This window comes from Arachis ipaensis, chromosome B08 (assembly GCF_000816755.2).
Source record: "Arachis ipaensis cultivar K30076 chromosome B08, Araip1.1, whole genome shotgun sequence".
Classification (NCBI taxonomy): domain Eukaryota; kingdom Viridiplantae; phylum Streptophyta; class Magnoliopsida; order Fabales; family Fabaceae; genus Arachis; species Arachis ipaensis.
Window position 1 is genome coordinate 24,637,976 of NC_029792.2, and position 18,330 is coordinate 24,656,305.

The 18,330-nt window shown below is 33.2% G+C and overlaps 2 protein-coding genes across 2 annotated transcripts; one reads left to right on the forward strand and one right to left on the reverse strand.

Annotated features, from left to right (window-relative positions):
• LOC107613412 (germinal center kinase 1-like) lies at window positions 4,209-12,716 on the forward strand. The gene is given in 20 exon segments (XM_016315386.2): window positions 4,209-4,532; window positions 5,048-5,195; window positions 6,321-6,377; window positions 6,675-6,702; window positions 6,788-6,910; window positions 7,522-7,633; window positions 8,145-8,182; window positions 8,308-8,361; window positions 8,823-8,891; window positions 9,030-9,156; window positions 9,333-9,453; window positions 9,750-9,893; window positions 9,966-10,227; window positions 10,525-10,608; window positions 10,694-10,861; window positions 11,072-11,175; window positions 11,264-11,396; window positions 11,891-12,015; window positions 12,106-12,279; window positions 12,411-12,716. Coding segments are annotated over 19 exon segments (2,058 nt in total). The 5' UTR covers window positions 4,209-4,532; window positions 5,048-5,100; the 3' UTR covers window positions 12,451-12,716.
• On the reverse strand, window positions 13,047-15,569 carry LOC107613671 (D-amino-acid transaminase, chloroplastic; the record flags this gene model as incomplete). The annotated part of the gene is given in 5 exon segments (XM_016315768.1): window positions 13,047-13,429; window positions 14,060-14,733; window positions 14,855-15,030; window positions 15,284-15,336; window positions 15,472-15,569. Coding segments are annotated over 5 exon segments (1,050 nt in total). The 3' UTR covers window positions 13,047-13,328.

Sequence of the window (18,330 nt, forward strand, 5' to 3'; positions counted from 1 at the left end):
AATCCCCCCCCCCCCCCCCCCAAACTTTTATTGTAGTCTTATTTTATTGTGAAAATAATTTTTGACTCTTCTCTAATATTTCATCTAGCTCTGCTCCTGGCTGAATTATAGGTATAACGGCTGAGTTATGCACAACAATGTGAATGGTGATTGTTTATGAGTCATGAAAACCCTAATGATCTTTTGACCTAATTTTTGAACTATAGATTATAACCACTAAGTTATAGTGACCAGATCACGATCCCCAAGCTTGACCTATTTGTTTTTAAGAGAAGAAGGTTGAACTTTATAAAATTCAAGTTATAATTTAGCAGTATATGGAAGAGATGAGATTATGTGATAATTCGGAGAGGTATGAGGATTAGCCCCCAATATCAACTTGGTAATCTTGAAAATAAAGTTGGACAATATTGTCATTGAAAAAGGTGTTGCTTATATCAGTATATTTTTGGATGAGCTTATAGGTGATTGTTTGTTAGACTGACGCTGACTTATAGGTATCAGCTTGCTTTGATTGATTTCGACTTATAATTGCGAATTTGTTTGGATTGATTTCGACTTATAATTGCCAATTTTTTGCATTAATTCTGACCTATAGGTGTCGACTTGTTTTGATTGATTTTGACTTATAGATGTCGGCTTGTTTAGATTGATTCCAACTTATAATTTTCAATTTGTATGGATTGATTCCGACTTATAGATATTGATTTGTTTGGATTGACTATGACTTACGATTTTCGGCTTGTTTGGATTGATTCTAACTTATAACTGCCAATTTATTTTTGTATGTCAACGTTGATGTTATTTTATTGTAATATATGTAGGATATAGGAAAAATAGTAAAGGCAAGAATAATAAAAAATAAAGAATGATAAAGTTAAAAACAATGTATTATTTATAAGGGTTACCTTCTTAACATAGAAGGTGTAGAATGAAATGCCTCATTAAAACTCCTCCAACTAATGTCCATGTGGAAAAATCTTGTGAGTAGAAAAAAGAATACATTTTCGGGTCCTGACTTACAACTTAATTGTGGTATAACTTTAGAGATGATGTGTGCAAAATATCAGGTAGTACTTTGCCTAGTAGTGTTTGAAGTGTATAAGCTCCTTTGCCGATCACTTTGATTCGAAAAGGTCCTTTTGGTCGTTCTCTTTTGATTGAGTTGGTTGGTCCACTGAACTTGTCTGACCTCTTCAATTTCCATTTGTCCAACTATTTTTTTTTAGAATTCTACTAAAAGTCTTCGGCTTGCCAACAACAAAAATCTCTTAGAACTTTTCAGGGCGAAGGCCGCTCTTAAGGGCATGAAAGTGAACGTTGAGGTTGAGATTGGTGATCTCTATTGCTATCTTACTAAACCTTGTCATGTAGTTACGGAGACTTTAATTTCGTGTTGACCTTATTTGATTGTGCTAAAGTAGTCAGAATCATGGACATAGATCTTGGATGTTGTAAAATTATTGGTAAAAAAGTTGGCCAGTTCCTGAAAGCTAGAGATAGAACTTGTAGGCAAATATGAAAACTATAATAAAGCGGCACCATCCAAAAAGCTAGAAAATGAACGACAGAGAATAGGTCAGAGGCATTGTTCATTAGCATCATAGAATGAAATTTTGTGATATGTAAGTTCGAATCACCAAGTCCCTTGTATGACTTGAGGGCTGTTGGGAGAGTGAAGTTGGTAGATAGCTGAAAAATCATGATGTACTTAAAAAAAAGGGTTGGAAGATCTCTTTACTCCTCTGATTGGAGTAACCTCTACCACGGTGTTGGTCTTTTAGGTATGGTCATCGCGATGGTTGTCATTGTTGACATTCTTTTTATCCTTACCCTCGTCACGACCATTCTATCGATAAGCTAATAGGTCGTCCATCCTTTGAATCTCGGCTTGTAACACAACGTTCATGGCCAATAAATTGCCCTGAGTTGGTGGAGGAAGAGGTGGAGTTTGCTCATCATCCATGGTCGAGATCCAATAAAAAAAAAGAGGAATAACAAGTGGAAAGAGAAAATATGGGGTAATGTTAAGGTCGGTCCCACAGTAGGTGCCAAATCTTCTTGCTAATTTGTTATTAAGGGTTTTATCCAAGGTATAGCTCGTCGCAAAGGGGGAGATGTCGTCCTATCTTCTCCACAGATGAGGTGTATGTCGGACTCCAAAGAATACCAGACGGGGTGGGTACTTGCAAAAAGTATACTCCGATACTCAAGTCATTATTAATTCAAAGAAGACAATGAGAGTGACTTAAGTGAATATTAGACTTTCAGATATATTATATATTTCCACCTTTTACCTTTCTTTGCCTTATATAAACTTACTTATAGAGAAATGACCGTTTTTGAATATCTTCGATTGCTGAGATCTTAGTGAGCACGTGTGTGAATTATAGTGCGATTGTGTTTTAAGTACCAACATCTATTTGACTACTTCTCCAAGTTATTAGGGGTGATGTGTGAGGAGACTATTTTTCTGTTTTACTTGAATGATTATATCTATTGTTTGACTTGTTCTCTGAACTATAGGTGATAGTTATCGAATAATACGGAACAAACTAGGTTACAATGGCCGAATTACAGGTATGACGGCTGAGTTATACACAACAACGTGAATGACAGTTGTTAATGAGTTATGAAAATCCTAACATTTTTTTTACCTAATTTTCGAATTATAGGTTGTAGCCGCCAGATTATATAAAATAAAGGATATTTAAAAGAGAAAATTATACACAAACTTTTTTTCATGTCTCATAATAATATAAAAAAAATATATAAATTTTAAAATTTTTTCTAAAGAACCGTTAGTAAAATTTAGGTTTAATTACTCTGTTGGTCCCTATAGTTTCGCAAAATTTTCAATTAGGTCTCTATACTTTTCTTTTTTTTAATTGAGTTCTTGCACCAATTTTTTTTTAATTGGGTCACTACACTTTTTTTTCCTTTTATTTAGGTCCCTGTACCAATTTTTTTTTTATTTGGGTCCCTATAAAATTAAGCCAATTACTACTAAAAGGGACTTAATTGAAAAAGAAAAATTGGTGCAGGGGCCCAATTAAAAAGAAAAAAAGTATAGGGACCTAATTAAAAATTTCACGAAACTATAGGGACCAACAGAATAATTAAATCTAAAATTTAATTATTAAAGAGACCTTTAATATCAAAATTATTAAGAATGAATGTTTATAATATTTAATAAAAATACCAAATTTTTTTATAAAAAAATAAATATATCTTTAATTATTTTTCAGTTATTTTTTATAATCTTTATAGCAATAATTTTTATTTATCCTAAAATTTTGACCGTCTTTATAATTATTTATTTTTTATTTATTTTTTCATTTATATGATCTTTCATTTTTTTTTTCTTCTCATGGGTACAACAACAGAAGCTCAATATATTTCTCATTGTGACTTTAGGAACGGATGAAGCATTTTTAAAATTGTTGCACTTATTTGAAAAATCTAACTTAATGCCTTTTTTTATTTATTTATTTAAAAGGCACAACTGATACACAAATTGAGTTCAAATTTTTGTCCTTCATATGAGAGAAAGTATATTCTACTCATACCTAAAGAAGTCATAAGGATCAACCTTAATCTTGTCAGGTTCTAATCTATTGAAATTGATTTTGAAATAGTGGTGACCTCAAATGCTAGCTTGCTCATAAGATGTATAACCATTAATGCTATTTATCCCAATGTCAAAGTTTCTATAATTGAGATATGCTGCTCTAGGAAACTTTGACACAAAAAGTTCGAAATAACTATAAAGTCTTGTAATCCAATTGAAGATACTTAAGCAAGTTTTCATGTATATCAGAAGCATAAGATGAAAATAGACATGAAAACACAAGTCCTATAGTTATTTCAACAGTGAACTTTAAGGCTATATTGGGTTGTTGTACCGCATAAATGAAAAAAATAAATAATTATAAAAATGATCAAGATTTTAGAAAAAAAATAGAAGTTTATAAAAAATATAAAGTCTTTTCTTTTTTATTAATTTGAAAGTCGTGTATATCACGGCATGCAAATAATTGGTTTTTATAGTTACTTTCTAAATAAAATTAACGTAGTAATATTAAACTTAATTTTTTGAAACAAAATTTTTATAATTATGAACCACAAAATTAGTAGACCCAGAAAGAAAAGACTCCATAATTGATCGGATGCAATAATTAACATCTTAACATAAAAAAATTACACAAAAAAATAAAAACGGAAAAAAACAAAAGAAAAGAAGGAAAGAATAGAGACAACATTAAACAAGTAACAAACACACACAGACACAGTTGTCTCCCTTTCGATCCATTGGAACTTCCAAAGAGCCTTTAATCAGAACTCCATCAACGTTCTTCTTCCAAAGAAGAAGACGAAGAAGAAGAAGAAGAGCAAACTCCATCAACGTTCTTGGGACTACGCAACACAGCACAAAACCCCTTCGCAAAATTCACCAATAGATCTACTCCTAACACCACAAAGTTTCTTCTTTTCCCTCTTCCATTGTAGAATCTCCTTCATTCACTTCATGGGTCAGTTTCAATCTCCAATTTTTTCAACCCTATCTAATTCCCAAGGCATTCGAATGCCACATAGATTCATGGGTCCTTCGAATCTCCAACACCCCATTGTCGATAATTTTTTGAGGGGCGTTGCGCTTTCGCTTTCCTCTTTCGTTTTCGCCACTGCGAAATTTCACTCTCATAGCGCATTGGGCTTTGTTGGGTAGTCAATTTTGCCACCAAACAATTATTTTGCAACCTAAACATAGCTCAAATGCTTTGCTTTTAGTCCAAAGTTTCCCTGCATTGTGATTTTGTTTTCTTATATCATTTATTTTGATTCTTTCGTTATTGGTGTTGTGCAAATATATGAAAAGTGAGTTCATTTTGATTAACTTGTTGCTTACATAGTTACATACTCTCTGTGTAAACTTCAAATTTGGCATTTTTGAAGGCTTTTTTTTTTCCTTTTCTGGCTGTGTGCATTCCTTTGCGTTTGGATTTCATCAGCACGTGCCTCTCAGGTGTCATGTTTGGTGTTTCAGATGTGCGGTTGTAGATAGTGTATAAAGCTTGAGGAGATTTGCTGCTGAGAAGCATGGCTGATATAGCAGGTTTACTTGAGGCAGCAGGATCAAGGTTCAGTGCATTGGAGCTTATTGGGCAGGGATCATTTGGTGATGTCTATAAAGGGTATGTGCTCATTGTGTTCAAATCCTCCTTACTTCTGCATGTTTAATGTTGAGAATTATTTTGTTAAATAAGATTTTTTAATCTGAATACTCATTTGATAGTAAATGGTTCGCCAATGAAATGAATCTGCAATTTGATCTAGTGTGACTGTTGACTAAAGAATTGGATGCGAGCTTAAGATACATGCCATCAAGATAAAAAGGACTTGGTGACTGTTTCTTTTTTATAAACATAAAATGTAACAGAAAAGAGAGCAAATGTAAATGATGATTTCTTATTCCTACCAAGTGTTAGTTTGTAATCTTTCTCCGGATTTTGGAAAGTGAAGCCCCAAAGACAAAGTAAAGCATAACGATTGAACTTGTTTACATTGTGTATTGTCAAAAGCTAGGTGCCATTGATTGATGCATAGATCATATTGATATGTCAATCTGTGCATTATTAATTGGTAAATTTATTTCTGTTTTCTTTTGTTTCATCAGAAGTTAGGTGTCATTTTTTTATGCTTATATCATACTGGTATGGCAGCCTGTGCATAAAATTATACTATTAGTAAATTTATTTCTAGTTTTCTAACAAATCATGTCATTAGTTCTTAGAGAGCTACCTTAGCCGGCAGATATTGGTTGCCAGGCATGCTTGTGCTTGGTGCTGCTGCTCTTGTTTATTGAGAGTAGTTTATAGTTCTGTTTACTTAACTAATTTAATCTGCACATAACTAGTGAGACCAGTGGGACCAATATTCCTGAGTCATGTTCATTGCAACCCTTTATTCACTGCAAATTAAATGAGTGTGTTCTGCATGGTTGAACTGCTGTTCAATTATCATTTTTGAGGTGATAATTTACCGGCAAAGATGGATCACAATATCTCAGATAACTAGTTTGTGGATATTGTTTATAGAATTCTTACAAGAGGGGGAAAAAGTTTAATACTCCAGTTGAACTTTCAAAAGATTACTTGTGTTTGTTGTCTTTTGCCAATGGGATAATTAACATACAATAAAAAATTATGTAAGACTTGGTCTAAAGAACTAGTCTTTTGTTATCCTTGCATGTTTCGTTAACAAGACCAATGTCATGGACAATGAGTTGTTTTCACTTGGTTTTTACTACTTGTTCCCAGGTTTGACAGAGAGCTTAACAAAGAAGTTGCTATCAAAGTAATTGATTTGGAAGAATCGTAAGTGGTGTCCCCCTTCTATTCTTTTAAATTATTCTTGCTTACTTTGAAGGTGATCATTATGAATTGAATGGAGCTTGGAAGCCTTTTGACTCTGTATGATATGCATTTCACTCTTCTGTTACATTCTTGTGAAGTTACATAGCAAATCGAGTGGGTCTCATTGGTATTTAATATTTAATGTTGACATCATTTTTTCTGTGCTGTGTTACTCTCAATTCTTATGCTATTGAGCTGTTCTCATTTAGATTTAGTACTTCCTGACTCGTCTTTTGTTTCTTTCTACTTTTTTTGCAGGGAGGATGAAATTGATGATATTCAGAAGGTATAATTTTATATATTACTAAACTTTCCTCCACATTTGTTGTACCCAATGATTAATTTCTTTCTCCATCAATTTAATTCTGCAGGAAATTTCTGTTCTGTCACAATGCCGATCTCCATACATCACTGAGTACTATGGTTCCTATCTCAATCAAACTAAACTCTGGATAATAATGGAATACATGGCTGGCGGCTCTGTTGCTGATCTAGTAGGTTACTCCTCTTCACATGTTTCTATATTTTCAGTAAGAAGTTTGTGTTCCTCAGGAATTGGCCTCTATTAGAGAAATTTTCACTGTTTATGCTTCAACTGCATCGTGTGTTCATACTTTAATAGTTTAGCTGTGCCATGTATTCTTAAGAAATTTTGCAAGACAAGGATAACATTATCACATCTCTGATCCATTTTATAGAAATGAGAAGAAAATTACAGAGAAGAAAAGAAAACGAAACACCTTCACACCAAGGGGAACAGGATAATGAAATGGTCACTAGATATCTTGAATAATAATCTCTTGAGACAAAAAAGAAATGGTTATAAATTTACATACAAACATTCAGAACTTCCCGATCATCAAACACCAATGAAATAATATAACATATAACTGGGTTTGTTGCAAATTTCTGTTAAGGTTACTATATTTTTTATACAACCATATCTCATTAATAACATGGTTACTAGGACTTCGATATTTTTTAATTTGAATGGTCAATTTTTGTGTGCCACAATTTATCACTTCTTATCTGTAACAATACTTCCCAATATATGATGCCTGTTTTTTGTCAAGCAACATGAGTTATGCTGGTTTTGCTTATGTAGCTTCAATCCGGTCCTCCACTGGATGAAACATCCATTGCTTGCATTCTACGTGACTTGCTACATGCAATTGATTACCTACACACTGAAGGAAAAATTCATAGAGACATTAAAGGTATTTGCAACTTCTGCATTTTAATTCTTTTTTACTTTGATTTCACACTTCCATACAAAATCTTGTTGTCATGTTTTTTGTTTTTTGGGTAAAGTATATTTTTTGTCCTTAAAGTTTGTTAAAAATTTCAAAAATACCTCTAATTTTTATTGTTTCAATTTTGTCTCAAAAGTTTTCAATTTACATCAAATATACTCCTTTTTTTTAAATTTAGGACCAATTCAACAACAATTTTACAAGAATAAACCTTTAACACAAGCAAATCAGACATAATTTTCATACATTATTGCTAGATTGGTCCTAAACTTTTTGAAAATTTAGTTGTCAATGGTATATTTGATGCAAATAAAAAACTTCAGGGATAAAATTGAAACAAAATAAAACTTAGAGGTATTTTTGAAATTTTTGACAAACTTCAAGGACAAAAAATATACTTTACTCTTTTTTTTCGGTTAGTTTTACAATTTGCATTAACTTCATATTTGATAGCATTTCCATATTAATTTTGCAGCTGCAAACATTTTATTGACCGAGAATGGTGATGTAAAGGTATGTGTTACTCTGAAAGCAGTTATAATTTATTGAAATAGAGTATTAATCACTTGAAAATGTTATAAATAATAATTTGAGATGTGGACTTACTTGCATTTGAATTTTCTTTTTTATGTCTCTAGGTTGCAGATTTTGGTGTTTCTGCACAGCTCACGAGGACCATATCAAGGAGAAAGGTAAACATATTTCATTAGGGTGTAATCCTTTATCATTTTCTTTTGTATGGGTTATTGACATAATCTGTTTTCTCATTACACTTTAATGAAACTGATGTATATTGTTTCATTTTGTTCCTTGAATCATTCGGTTCTTTTAATCGTGCAAATCCATTTGTAGATTCCCAAAGTGGAAGAACTAGACTCGCAACATATTTTTGCTATCTGCTTTTTCTATTGAGGATCTCCGGTCCTCCGTGCTCTTCGTAATATCCTCTTGTTAACAATATTTCTTCTTTTTATTAAAAATAGTGCAACATATTTTTTCTTGATGTAATATTAATTTGGCAAACTGAAAGTAGTACACTCGTGTATAATGTTGCACTGAATTTTGATTTTTTTTTTTTAAAATATCACTTTTGAGTTCTAAATTAGTACTTTTTTTGTTGGAATCGATGTGCTAATTTGCTTTATAACAACAGACATTTGTAGGAACACCTTTCTGGATGGCACCAGAGGTTATTCAGAATTCCGAAGGATATAATGAGAAGGTCATTTAATAGTTATTCTGAATGTCTTTTGTTAAGTTTTCTTTGGTTCCGTCCTTCTGGCTTTATTTTCAATGTGTATTCCCTTTTTTTTCTTTTGTGGACATTTAGAATCATCAGTGTGGTATTCTGTTTATGCAGGCAGATATCTGGTCTATGGGGATCACTGCAATTGAGATGGCAAAAGGGGAGCCTCCACTTGCCGATCTTCATCCCATGAGAGTGCTTTTTATCATACCTCGAGAGAATCCTCCGCAGGTTGTCTTTAGTTAATATCAATATTTTCAATTTTTTTAATACGTTGAATCAATAAATTTTGAATATTTTTCCCGGTACAAAAATAGTTGAAATGTTATGCATCTTACATGAAACACCCAGAAATACTTCTATTTTTTCTTCAACTCGGTGCCTTGCTTTGTTTTCACAAAATTTGTTTTCTGTCAGTCTCTTTCATTATTTACCCCTATTAATGGCTCCAATTCCAGAGGCCAAGTGCTAAGGAACTTCTCAAACACCGTCTTATTCGGAATGCTAGGAAGAGTCCAAAGCTTGCAGAAAGAATAAGGTGCAAAAAATCATCCTACTTTTGGATGTTCATGATGGAAAATCTTGCTATATTGAATTTATATATTTTTATTTGTTTTTCTTGTTTATGGCTATTAATATTGTTTACCTGATTGTCCTTTGAATTATTCCTTCTTAAGTTAATATATCATAAGTAAAAGAATGGCTGAAATTTAGAGGTCCTTTTGCTGTGCATTTGTGCAAGATAGCATGTTTTCTGTTTCCAGAAAATCGAAAATTACAGATATCGTTCCCAGCTTGTGGTTGACACTACCATGCCTTGTGTTATTATGATAGGGAGCGTCCAAAGTACCACATAAAGGATGATCCGGGGGCGGATGATCCAGGGACTGTTAAAAAAGTCCCAAGAGGGATGGGTGAGGCTTCTGATACTATGAAGGTGTCTAGAGATGTTAGAGCTGAAGAAACTAGTAGAACCAGGTAGGTTATGATCGATTGTATTGTCTCTTCTCTTACATTCTGAACTTTTAATTGATGGTTCCAATGTTGCAGTGGTCAGGGTCAAACTGTAAAAAGTGCTGGATGGGACTTCAACATTGGTGGATCACAAGGCACTGTTCGTAGCGGTACTGTTCGTAGTGTAGCACGACCACCTGTTTCACAAAATCAGGTTACCCAAAGAAAAGCTCCGGAGAGTGGCTATCAAGGGGGAACTGTCAGTAGAAGTGCACTAAACGAGTCGGTTGAAAGTTCACTCGGAAAGGATCTTAGAATTACATATCATGATGAGGATCCGGATGATCATGATGAAGATGTAAATGATTCGTACTATGTGACTCTGTTTCTAACAAAGAAGTTAATAAATCAAATAACAGAGAGTAGTTATATGTTCTTAAGGGGAATCTTTAGGTGATTTTGGTTGTTTGTTGGATATATATTAATGTTAATCGTCTCTATCAATGCTATGTCACATTACACATGTTGCTGGCAAAAACAACTAACCTGTCTGTGTTGGTAATTCAACTTGTGAAGATGATATTTCTGGAGAACTTAGTGGAACTTCATTTCAAACTTGAACATGTTTTGATCTTTTGCAGTCTTTAATGTGCAGGATGAAGGGAATGGATCAGGAACTGTCGTTATTCGATCTCCAAAAGCATCAAGGCCATCAGTAGTTCGTGGCCAAAGCTCCCAGGTATGGTTCAAGCTCAGTTATTTTGATGAGAAATATTAGTTCCTATTGCTGTTCCGTTCAGTCGCTTAATTTTATTGTTATATAGTCTAGCAGCAGCTATGCTTCTCTTGAAGATGCTTCTACCAGTGGAACTGTTGTCTTGCGTAACCAGAATGATGATTCTGATTCTTCACAAACACCTAGGTCCCGCAAGGGACTTAACGACAGAAATTCTATTACTTCACTGGAAGATAGTGCTGCAAATCTTGCTGAGGTGTGAATTTGTTTGTGATGCCGGTTGTGAATTTCAATCATAATTTGCCTTTGCATTTCTATTTAATCAGAAACTTCTTCTGGGGAGAAATAAAGGAATCTCCTGTGCTAATTAATTAATTCAGGGAAAGATGAACATTTTTTGTTAATAATACATTTTTATTCTAGTGTTGATGTATAAACAGCATTTTCTTGACCGTTTTTGTTATAGGCAAAGGCTGCTATCCTAAGGAAAGCAAATGCTAAAGAGAGAAAATTCAACAATATACAAGAAAGCAAGAGAGACCAAATGGCAGGCAGTTCTGATTCTTCAAGGTACATGCATAGCAATAATGCAGGTAATTTTCTGTTGCTGAATAAGGGTGTGGTTGTAAATTCTCAAGGAACTTCTTTCTTTGTTCAGATCACATCATGAATACCATGATCCTCAAAAGGGCATGTCAAGATCACAATATGCCAGTGATGATGAAGAGAGTGCTAAAGTTATGTCGTCCTCTGTGCCATTATCAGTTTTGCTCGCTCCTTCACTAAAAGAGGTGAATCGATGCATAGATCTTATTGTTACTATTGTTACGATATTGTTGATAGCTAAATTTGCGATGTCAAATAGAACATCTTACACTGCTTGGTCAATTAGATTTATTTTTTTTCTTTCAATTATAGTAGTATTGATTTTCAGAAGGTAGACCATATAAGAGGTAGTTAAAAGAGATCTACGTGTAAACAATCTCACTGTAGACATGATATATAATAAATGACGTCGCCTGATCCGTGTAGCTAACTCCAGTGGGATAAGGCTTTATTGTTGTTTTTTGTTTTTTAAAAAGAAAAATTGAAAAAAAAAAAAGCAAGAATAAATAAAATATGATTGATTTTAAAGAAACTTCTTCAGTGTTGGCTTTTTCTTTTGCTTCATTTTGGTATACTTTGACAAACTCAAAGCTAGGATAGATTTTTCAAATTTGTGGTAACTTTTTATTATAGCACGTTTATGTTCACTGTGGAGGCCACTAATGTTTGTTTTATGCAGACCATTGCTAATGATCCAGAAGGGGCAATCGTGCGAGCGGTTATCAGTTCTCTCATAAACATGGAGGGCACAAGGCCACGATCCTGCGATGTTCTTGTCAGAAAGTTGCTTCAGCGGTTGGCAAGGTTCGCCTTCTTTTGTCCTTTATCAACATTCATCATGCAAACCGATAAAGCGAAGTAAAGGAATCTCATTGTCTTATCATATACATGCAGTTCAAAGGAAGATTCATTGAAGGACCTGCAGGAACTAGCAGGCCAACTATTCAGCAAGACCAAGGGAACCGGAGACACGCGAAACACCGAAGCCGATAGCCGGAGGAAACAACAGAACAAGGACATCCATCAAAATAGCAATTTGAGCCCACTAGCCAGATTTCTTCTCTCAAGGTGAATAAACTTCATTCTTGAAAAGATAGAACTGAATTTGTTGGTTGGAACTGGTGACTTGCTAATGAAACAAAGAGCACAACTATATTCACTCTATATGACATGAAATATTTGGTATTTTTGTGTCTCAGATGGCAGGGTCAAAGCTCACGTGATCTAAACCAATCTTGAGGAGAGTTATTACAAATTATATTGCGTTTCAACTCGCTGTTTATGCATTTATTCTAATTAAAATGTACATATATCATTGTAACAAATTGCTTTTTCCCCCTTTTCTATTTATTATTATTATTGTTATAGAAAAAGTTTTGTCTTCTAGTCAAAATTACTTCAAAGCTGTATAATTGGAGGGTTTTCTTAGGTACATCCAAATTGTAACTGACTAATATGTCTATTGCATTTTGGGATAATAATCCAATACCTTTTATTCTTTTTCATTATTTTTCTGTAGTTTCCATAAGAGGTTTGCGTGATTAGGCTGTTAAGATTATTGAATGAATCATATTTTTGCAGCAACTAAGGATGATTCTGGTCAGTGTAACTAAAAAAGAAAATCCACAAAGATTGCTACAAGAGAAGGTTGTTCTTTAGTGCAAAGGTGGTTAATATATTTGTAAGAGTTTTGTTCCCAATTTGTGAATATAGAAAAGTGAGATGAGACAAATTCATAAATATTTTAGACAACTCTGTTTGTTGGAGCTTTTTAGGAAAATGTTATGCACATAACCGATTGCCATAGAAGCATGCTTAAAACTCGAAGTCAAGTGTTTGTGGTAACACTGCACTCAGAATCTTTTCTTCAACAAGATGAAACATGAAACAGTTGAATGCATTTATTTGCAGCATATAAATTTTGTTCAGAGAGGAAACTTGTGCAGCTTCACTTCCAAACTTGTTCACAGATACTTAGAACACCAACACCAAATACAAATACAACAAACCACCTCTTGGCAAATTCTATGCAACAAGAAGCACTTCTGAGGAACATGACAGATAAATAAGGAGAAAGCAGTTTCACCAAGCCTTTAATTTCACACAAGTTTGAAGCTTCACTCAATGTATGGAACCGGTATTCTCTTTGTGTCTGGGCCTGCTACCATATCATTCCATAGCAAATCAGAGAGTGCCATTGTTAATTCTCCAACTTGTCCTGATAAAGATAAAAACTTGAATAAGTGAAAAAGGAAAAAGTGGATTGTTCTAACACTGAACACTCCATTGGTTGCTACTTGTCACACATAATGAGAAGAAAACCTACAACTTCATTGCCTAAAACATTTGGGGTGTTGCAATTCATCCCTGAATTAGAAAACACATACAATTTAATTCCTGAATTTATTGATGTTATGACAAAGATAGTATCCAAATTTAAAGGCTTCATATCATATTGATACAAGAACATATTGATGCAACATAAATAGACTAAAGTTAAGTACTATTTTCGTTTCCTTTTTCTCATTCCTGCAAAGCCCTCCATTCATCCTTTATCACTGATAACGTAACAAAAGGAAACACTCAACAGTATGGTTGCTTGAAGGCCTAACATCAGTGCAAGTTCAATAGCAGAGAATCTGTGTTAGGGCTTCAAGTAACCATATTGTTGGGTGTTTTCTTTTGTTACATTGTGAGTGATGAAGGATGGATGGATAAAGGATTTTGCGGGAACGAGAAAAAGAAAAAGAAACGAAGGGGTAATTTTGTCTTTAAAAAATGTTTGGGACATTTCAGCCAAAATCATAAAAATCAAAATAGTACTTCACCCTTACTATTACTAACTTACCTTTGCCAATGGGTTGATCATCCCACATGATGATGGGCAACAGAGGAAGTGTGCTTCCCACATACATCATTTCAGCAGCACCTTTAGCTTCCTCCACAGTCACATTCTTGATTGTTACCCCTTTCAGAATCCCTTGCTCCACCAACCGCGGAGCGAGTTCTAGAAGCCTCTTAGCGGTGCAACCATGTAAAATACTATCAAACAATGGCATGAGTAGTTCCTTTTCTTTAGTTATAAAAGCAACATTCACATTTGGACCTTCGGCTATATAACCTGCCTCATCAACCCAAATGGAAGCAAATGCTCCTTTCTCTTCAGCTTCCATTACTGAAAGGACATTGGGGAGATAGTTCACATTCTTCATTGTGGCAAACAGAGGTGGCTTCATTGCCACTGTGGAAGTGATCACTTTAACTCCTTCTTTGCACTGGGAAAAATCGTCGTCAATGACAACTGCATAGAATGCAGGTGTTGGACACCCTGATGATGAAAGCAAGAAATTACCAGGGCCTGCACTTAGCCAGTATCTTAGAGTCCCCTTCTTGCATTTTGAGACTGCAGTTAGTTGTATAAGAATGCTGCGAAGCGTTGACTGAGGAAAAGGCAAGGATATCTTTGCTTTGGCGGCCGATCTGAGGATGCGATCGAGGTGTACATCCAACTCATAGAGGTATCTGGGAAGGACAAGCAATGTGAACACCAAGATCAAAGAAAAAAACAAGTGTTTGGTATCAAATATGTTACATATCTTGATACTGAGTTGAATTTGCAGTAAAAACAAGAAATTAGCATTACCCATCTAAAATAATGGCTGTATCAAACACGCCATGGCCTCTATGTACCATGTGATCATCGATCGGGATTACCATCATAGCTGGATCAAGTATGATCCCTCCATATATGCTAGAATACATAGCCGGGTATGGTTTTTTCTCCACTGTGCTCCATCTTTGATGAAGCTTTTCAAGCAACTGATATTGCAACATAAGATGAAAATTGCAAGAGTTTAGTGTACATAGCAAAACTTAATTCAATCAATATGATGAATTGCATTCCAGTAGTGCAAATTCAGTCCCTGGTCTCAATTCTCAGCAACATAATAAGTTAACATTTCATTCAGACATATACACATACACATGGTGTGAACAATGCAATGATTTTGTAGACTGAAGTTGGTTAGATAAACCAAGATGATAAGGATGAGTTGAGGTTCAAAATTCTCACCTCAGATGATGAATTGAACACATGAACTGTAAGATCACTGTGATTTCCAAGCTCTGGTGTACCCCAAAGAAACAAAAAAGAAATATGCAAATTAAAATTTTAACAGTTAACATGTTCATGCAACCAAGTCTTAAAATATATCTGAATATGATTGATAAGATAGTAAAGTGAAAGAATTTGAAATTCACCTGAGGAGCTGTGAGAGACGGTAGTGGACTCAGTGTGATTCTCCATGGACAAAGTAAAGAGCCTATTATCACAACTTATGCAGGTGAAAGAAGAGAACCAAATTAGGAAAACACTATGGAGATATATAACTACTAGCTTTGTTATTTGTAGAGAGTTATAGGGAGAAATTTTTCATGTCAATATCACTTAACCATTTAATCAATATAAATATTAAATTATTTTTAATAAATATATTTTATTAATTTATGTATATAAAATTTTAAAAATTATGAGAATAAATTGTATTAATTTATGTGTGTAAGTTACATAATTTGATACTTCTTCCTTGGCAGCAATAATATTACTATTATACAAGCTATACTACTTTAGTATATAATCCACACTGAATTTCAGGATTAAGATGTGAATGTCAAATAAATATTATTCTTTCTACCATTGCAGGCCTCGTTTGTCTTTACTTCTGATACATATGTATAACTACAAGAACTCATTATATAAGAAATAATATTGATTTCGTTAGGTGAACAACTCCTCTCTCATTTTATTGAAGTTGAACTTTTCTTCCTCATCTTCGTTTTTATTTACTAAATTCAACAAAAGAGAGAATCTTTTTGTTCCATCATTTGTTTGGAATATCACTTCTAACACTTTACAAAAAGACAACTAATATATAATATATAAAATTATTTATTTTTCAATTCTATTTATCGGTACACTTTTCATGTAGATACTATTTTAATACTAATATTTTTTTAACAAATGGAACATATTCTTTTTGTTTTGTTAATTAATAAATAATTTAAGGGTAAAGTATTATTTTAATCTCAAACGTCTTATTTTAGTTTCAAAAATTTTTAAACGTCATATTTTAATCTCAAAAAAGTTTTAAGCAAGTTCAATATTTTTTTACTATTAAATTTGACACAAATAATTTGCATATTGAAGAGCCAGTAGCATTCGATCTCAACATATAAGTAAAATCGACTCACCAACGATCATTAATATAATTTTTTTTTATTTTAAAGCGTTGATGATTCATTGTTAGGATTTGAACGAAGTTTTATAGTTTATATCAAAAGAAAATTGAGTAGAAGCGTGACAAAAAGGATTTTGTTATGTTTTTCTAACACATGCAAGAATATATAATCTAACTAGTAATGTTATTTACGTCCCCATCACTCATTTCATTAACTATTAGTGTTAAATTTAAAGGTAGGATAATATTAAACATGTTTAAAACTTTTTAGGACAAAAATAAAACGTTTGAAACGTTAGGGATTAAAATAGACTTTATCCATAATTTAAAACATAACGCTTGGACTAATTTTTTGGGTGAAGATCATGAAATGTAACGTTTTTTTGTTTTCTACGGTATCTCCCAATTCGATAAGTCAAGAATTAATCCATCGCAGATTGGAGCTTCATTTAAGAGTTTGTCGCTGGACAATAAATATTACATGCATAACGAGGGATTCAAATCTCAACACTTTCTTAAGCAAACTAACGAATTAACTACTAGATCAATCCAAATTGATTACGAAATGTAATAAATTTTTTTTTTGAACAAGTAACGTCCTAACACACATTCTTTTCCCTCCCGTGGGTTTTGTAACCACTTCCTAGCCTCATCTAGATTTGAATCTGGCATGGTTTCGTTTTTTTAGTTGCTCACAGTATCTTCTATAAGGTGCTCATGATCCAATCCAGTCGAATGACCTGACCCGAGTTCAACCACTTTGAGGCTAATTTGGCCTGTTTTTATTGTGATCCGGTTAGATTCAAAATTTTAATAAATGACCCGGCTAATTTATTAAATCGGATTTGGATCAAGACTCAGGTCACGTGGACCCAGCCCATTGTACCTGTATAGAAAAAAAAAATATGAATTTTGTTCTCATGAGACTTTAAATATACATTTTGATGTATAATTAATTTACTTATTATTATGAANNTTATTATGAAACTTTAATTATTATTATTATTATTATTATTATTATTATTATTATACTCTAATTATTATGTGAATGTTGCAATTTTATAGAATAATTATTTGCAAAAATTTAGAGGATCAAAAGATGTAGGATCTAAACTTTGGTGATGTCGTGATACAACTATAATGCCTTTTAAATTAATTCCAATCTTATTGTTTTATTTTTAGTCAAATTTGTTGAATTAAAAATAGATAAAAAAAAACTATAAAATTAGAATTTATGAACAAATTCAAGTTCAAATATGAATATTAACTTCTCAATAACAAGTAAGTTTTTTTTTTACTTTATAAATAAATGTCGTCATAAGTTTTTGGCATAAAATTTATTAAGACCCAAATTTCATCTGGTTTAGATTCAGTTTTAGTGTGGCCCAAAAAATAGTGTGATTTTTCTGGGTCTAGGATCGGATCTGGATCAAGGCGAACCCAACTTCACCCGACCCTATGTGTACCCCTAATTTTCTAGTCCGACAGATTAAGGAATAATCATCATGAATTTGAGCTCAATTTAAGAATCTGTCACTGATCAATAAATTGCTGTATACACAAGACAGAATTCAAATTCCCGACGCTTACAGACAGTGACGTTACAAATGCAACTATGACTTCATTAAGCCCAAGTTCAAGTTCACAAAGCCCATTACTATTCCTACAATAACAAATTAAGGAGGCCTCAAATTCACAGTAACTTGTTTTGGCCCAGCCCAAGACTTCACTCAACTTAAAAAAACCGTCGCATTTACTACGGCAAAGGTTTTTGGTTTTCCTCTTTAGATAAATAAAGATGTATAATTAAAAAAGCGGCTAATAACCACCCAACGCAGATTTTTTGGGTATATACTATAATTTTTAAATTTTTGAATATGTA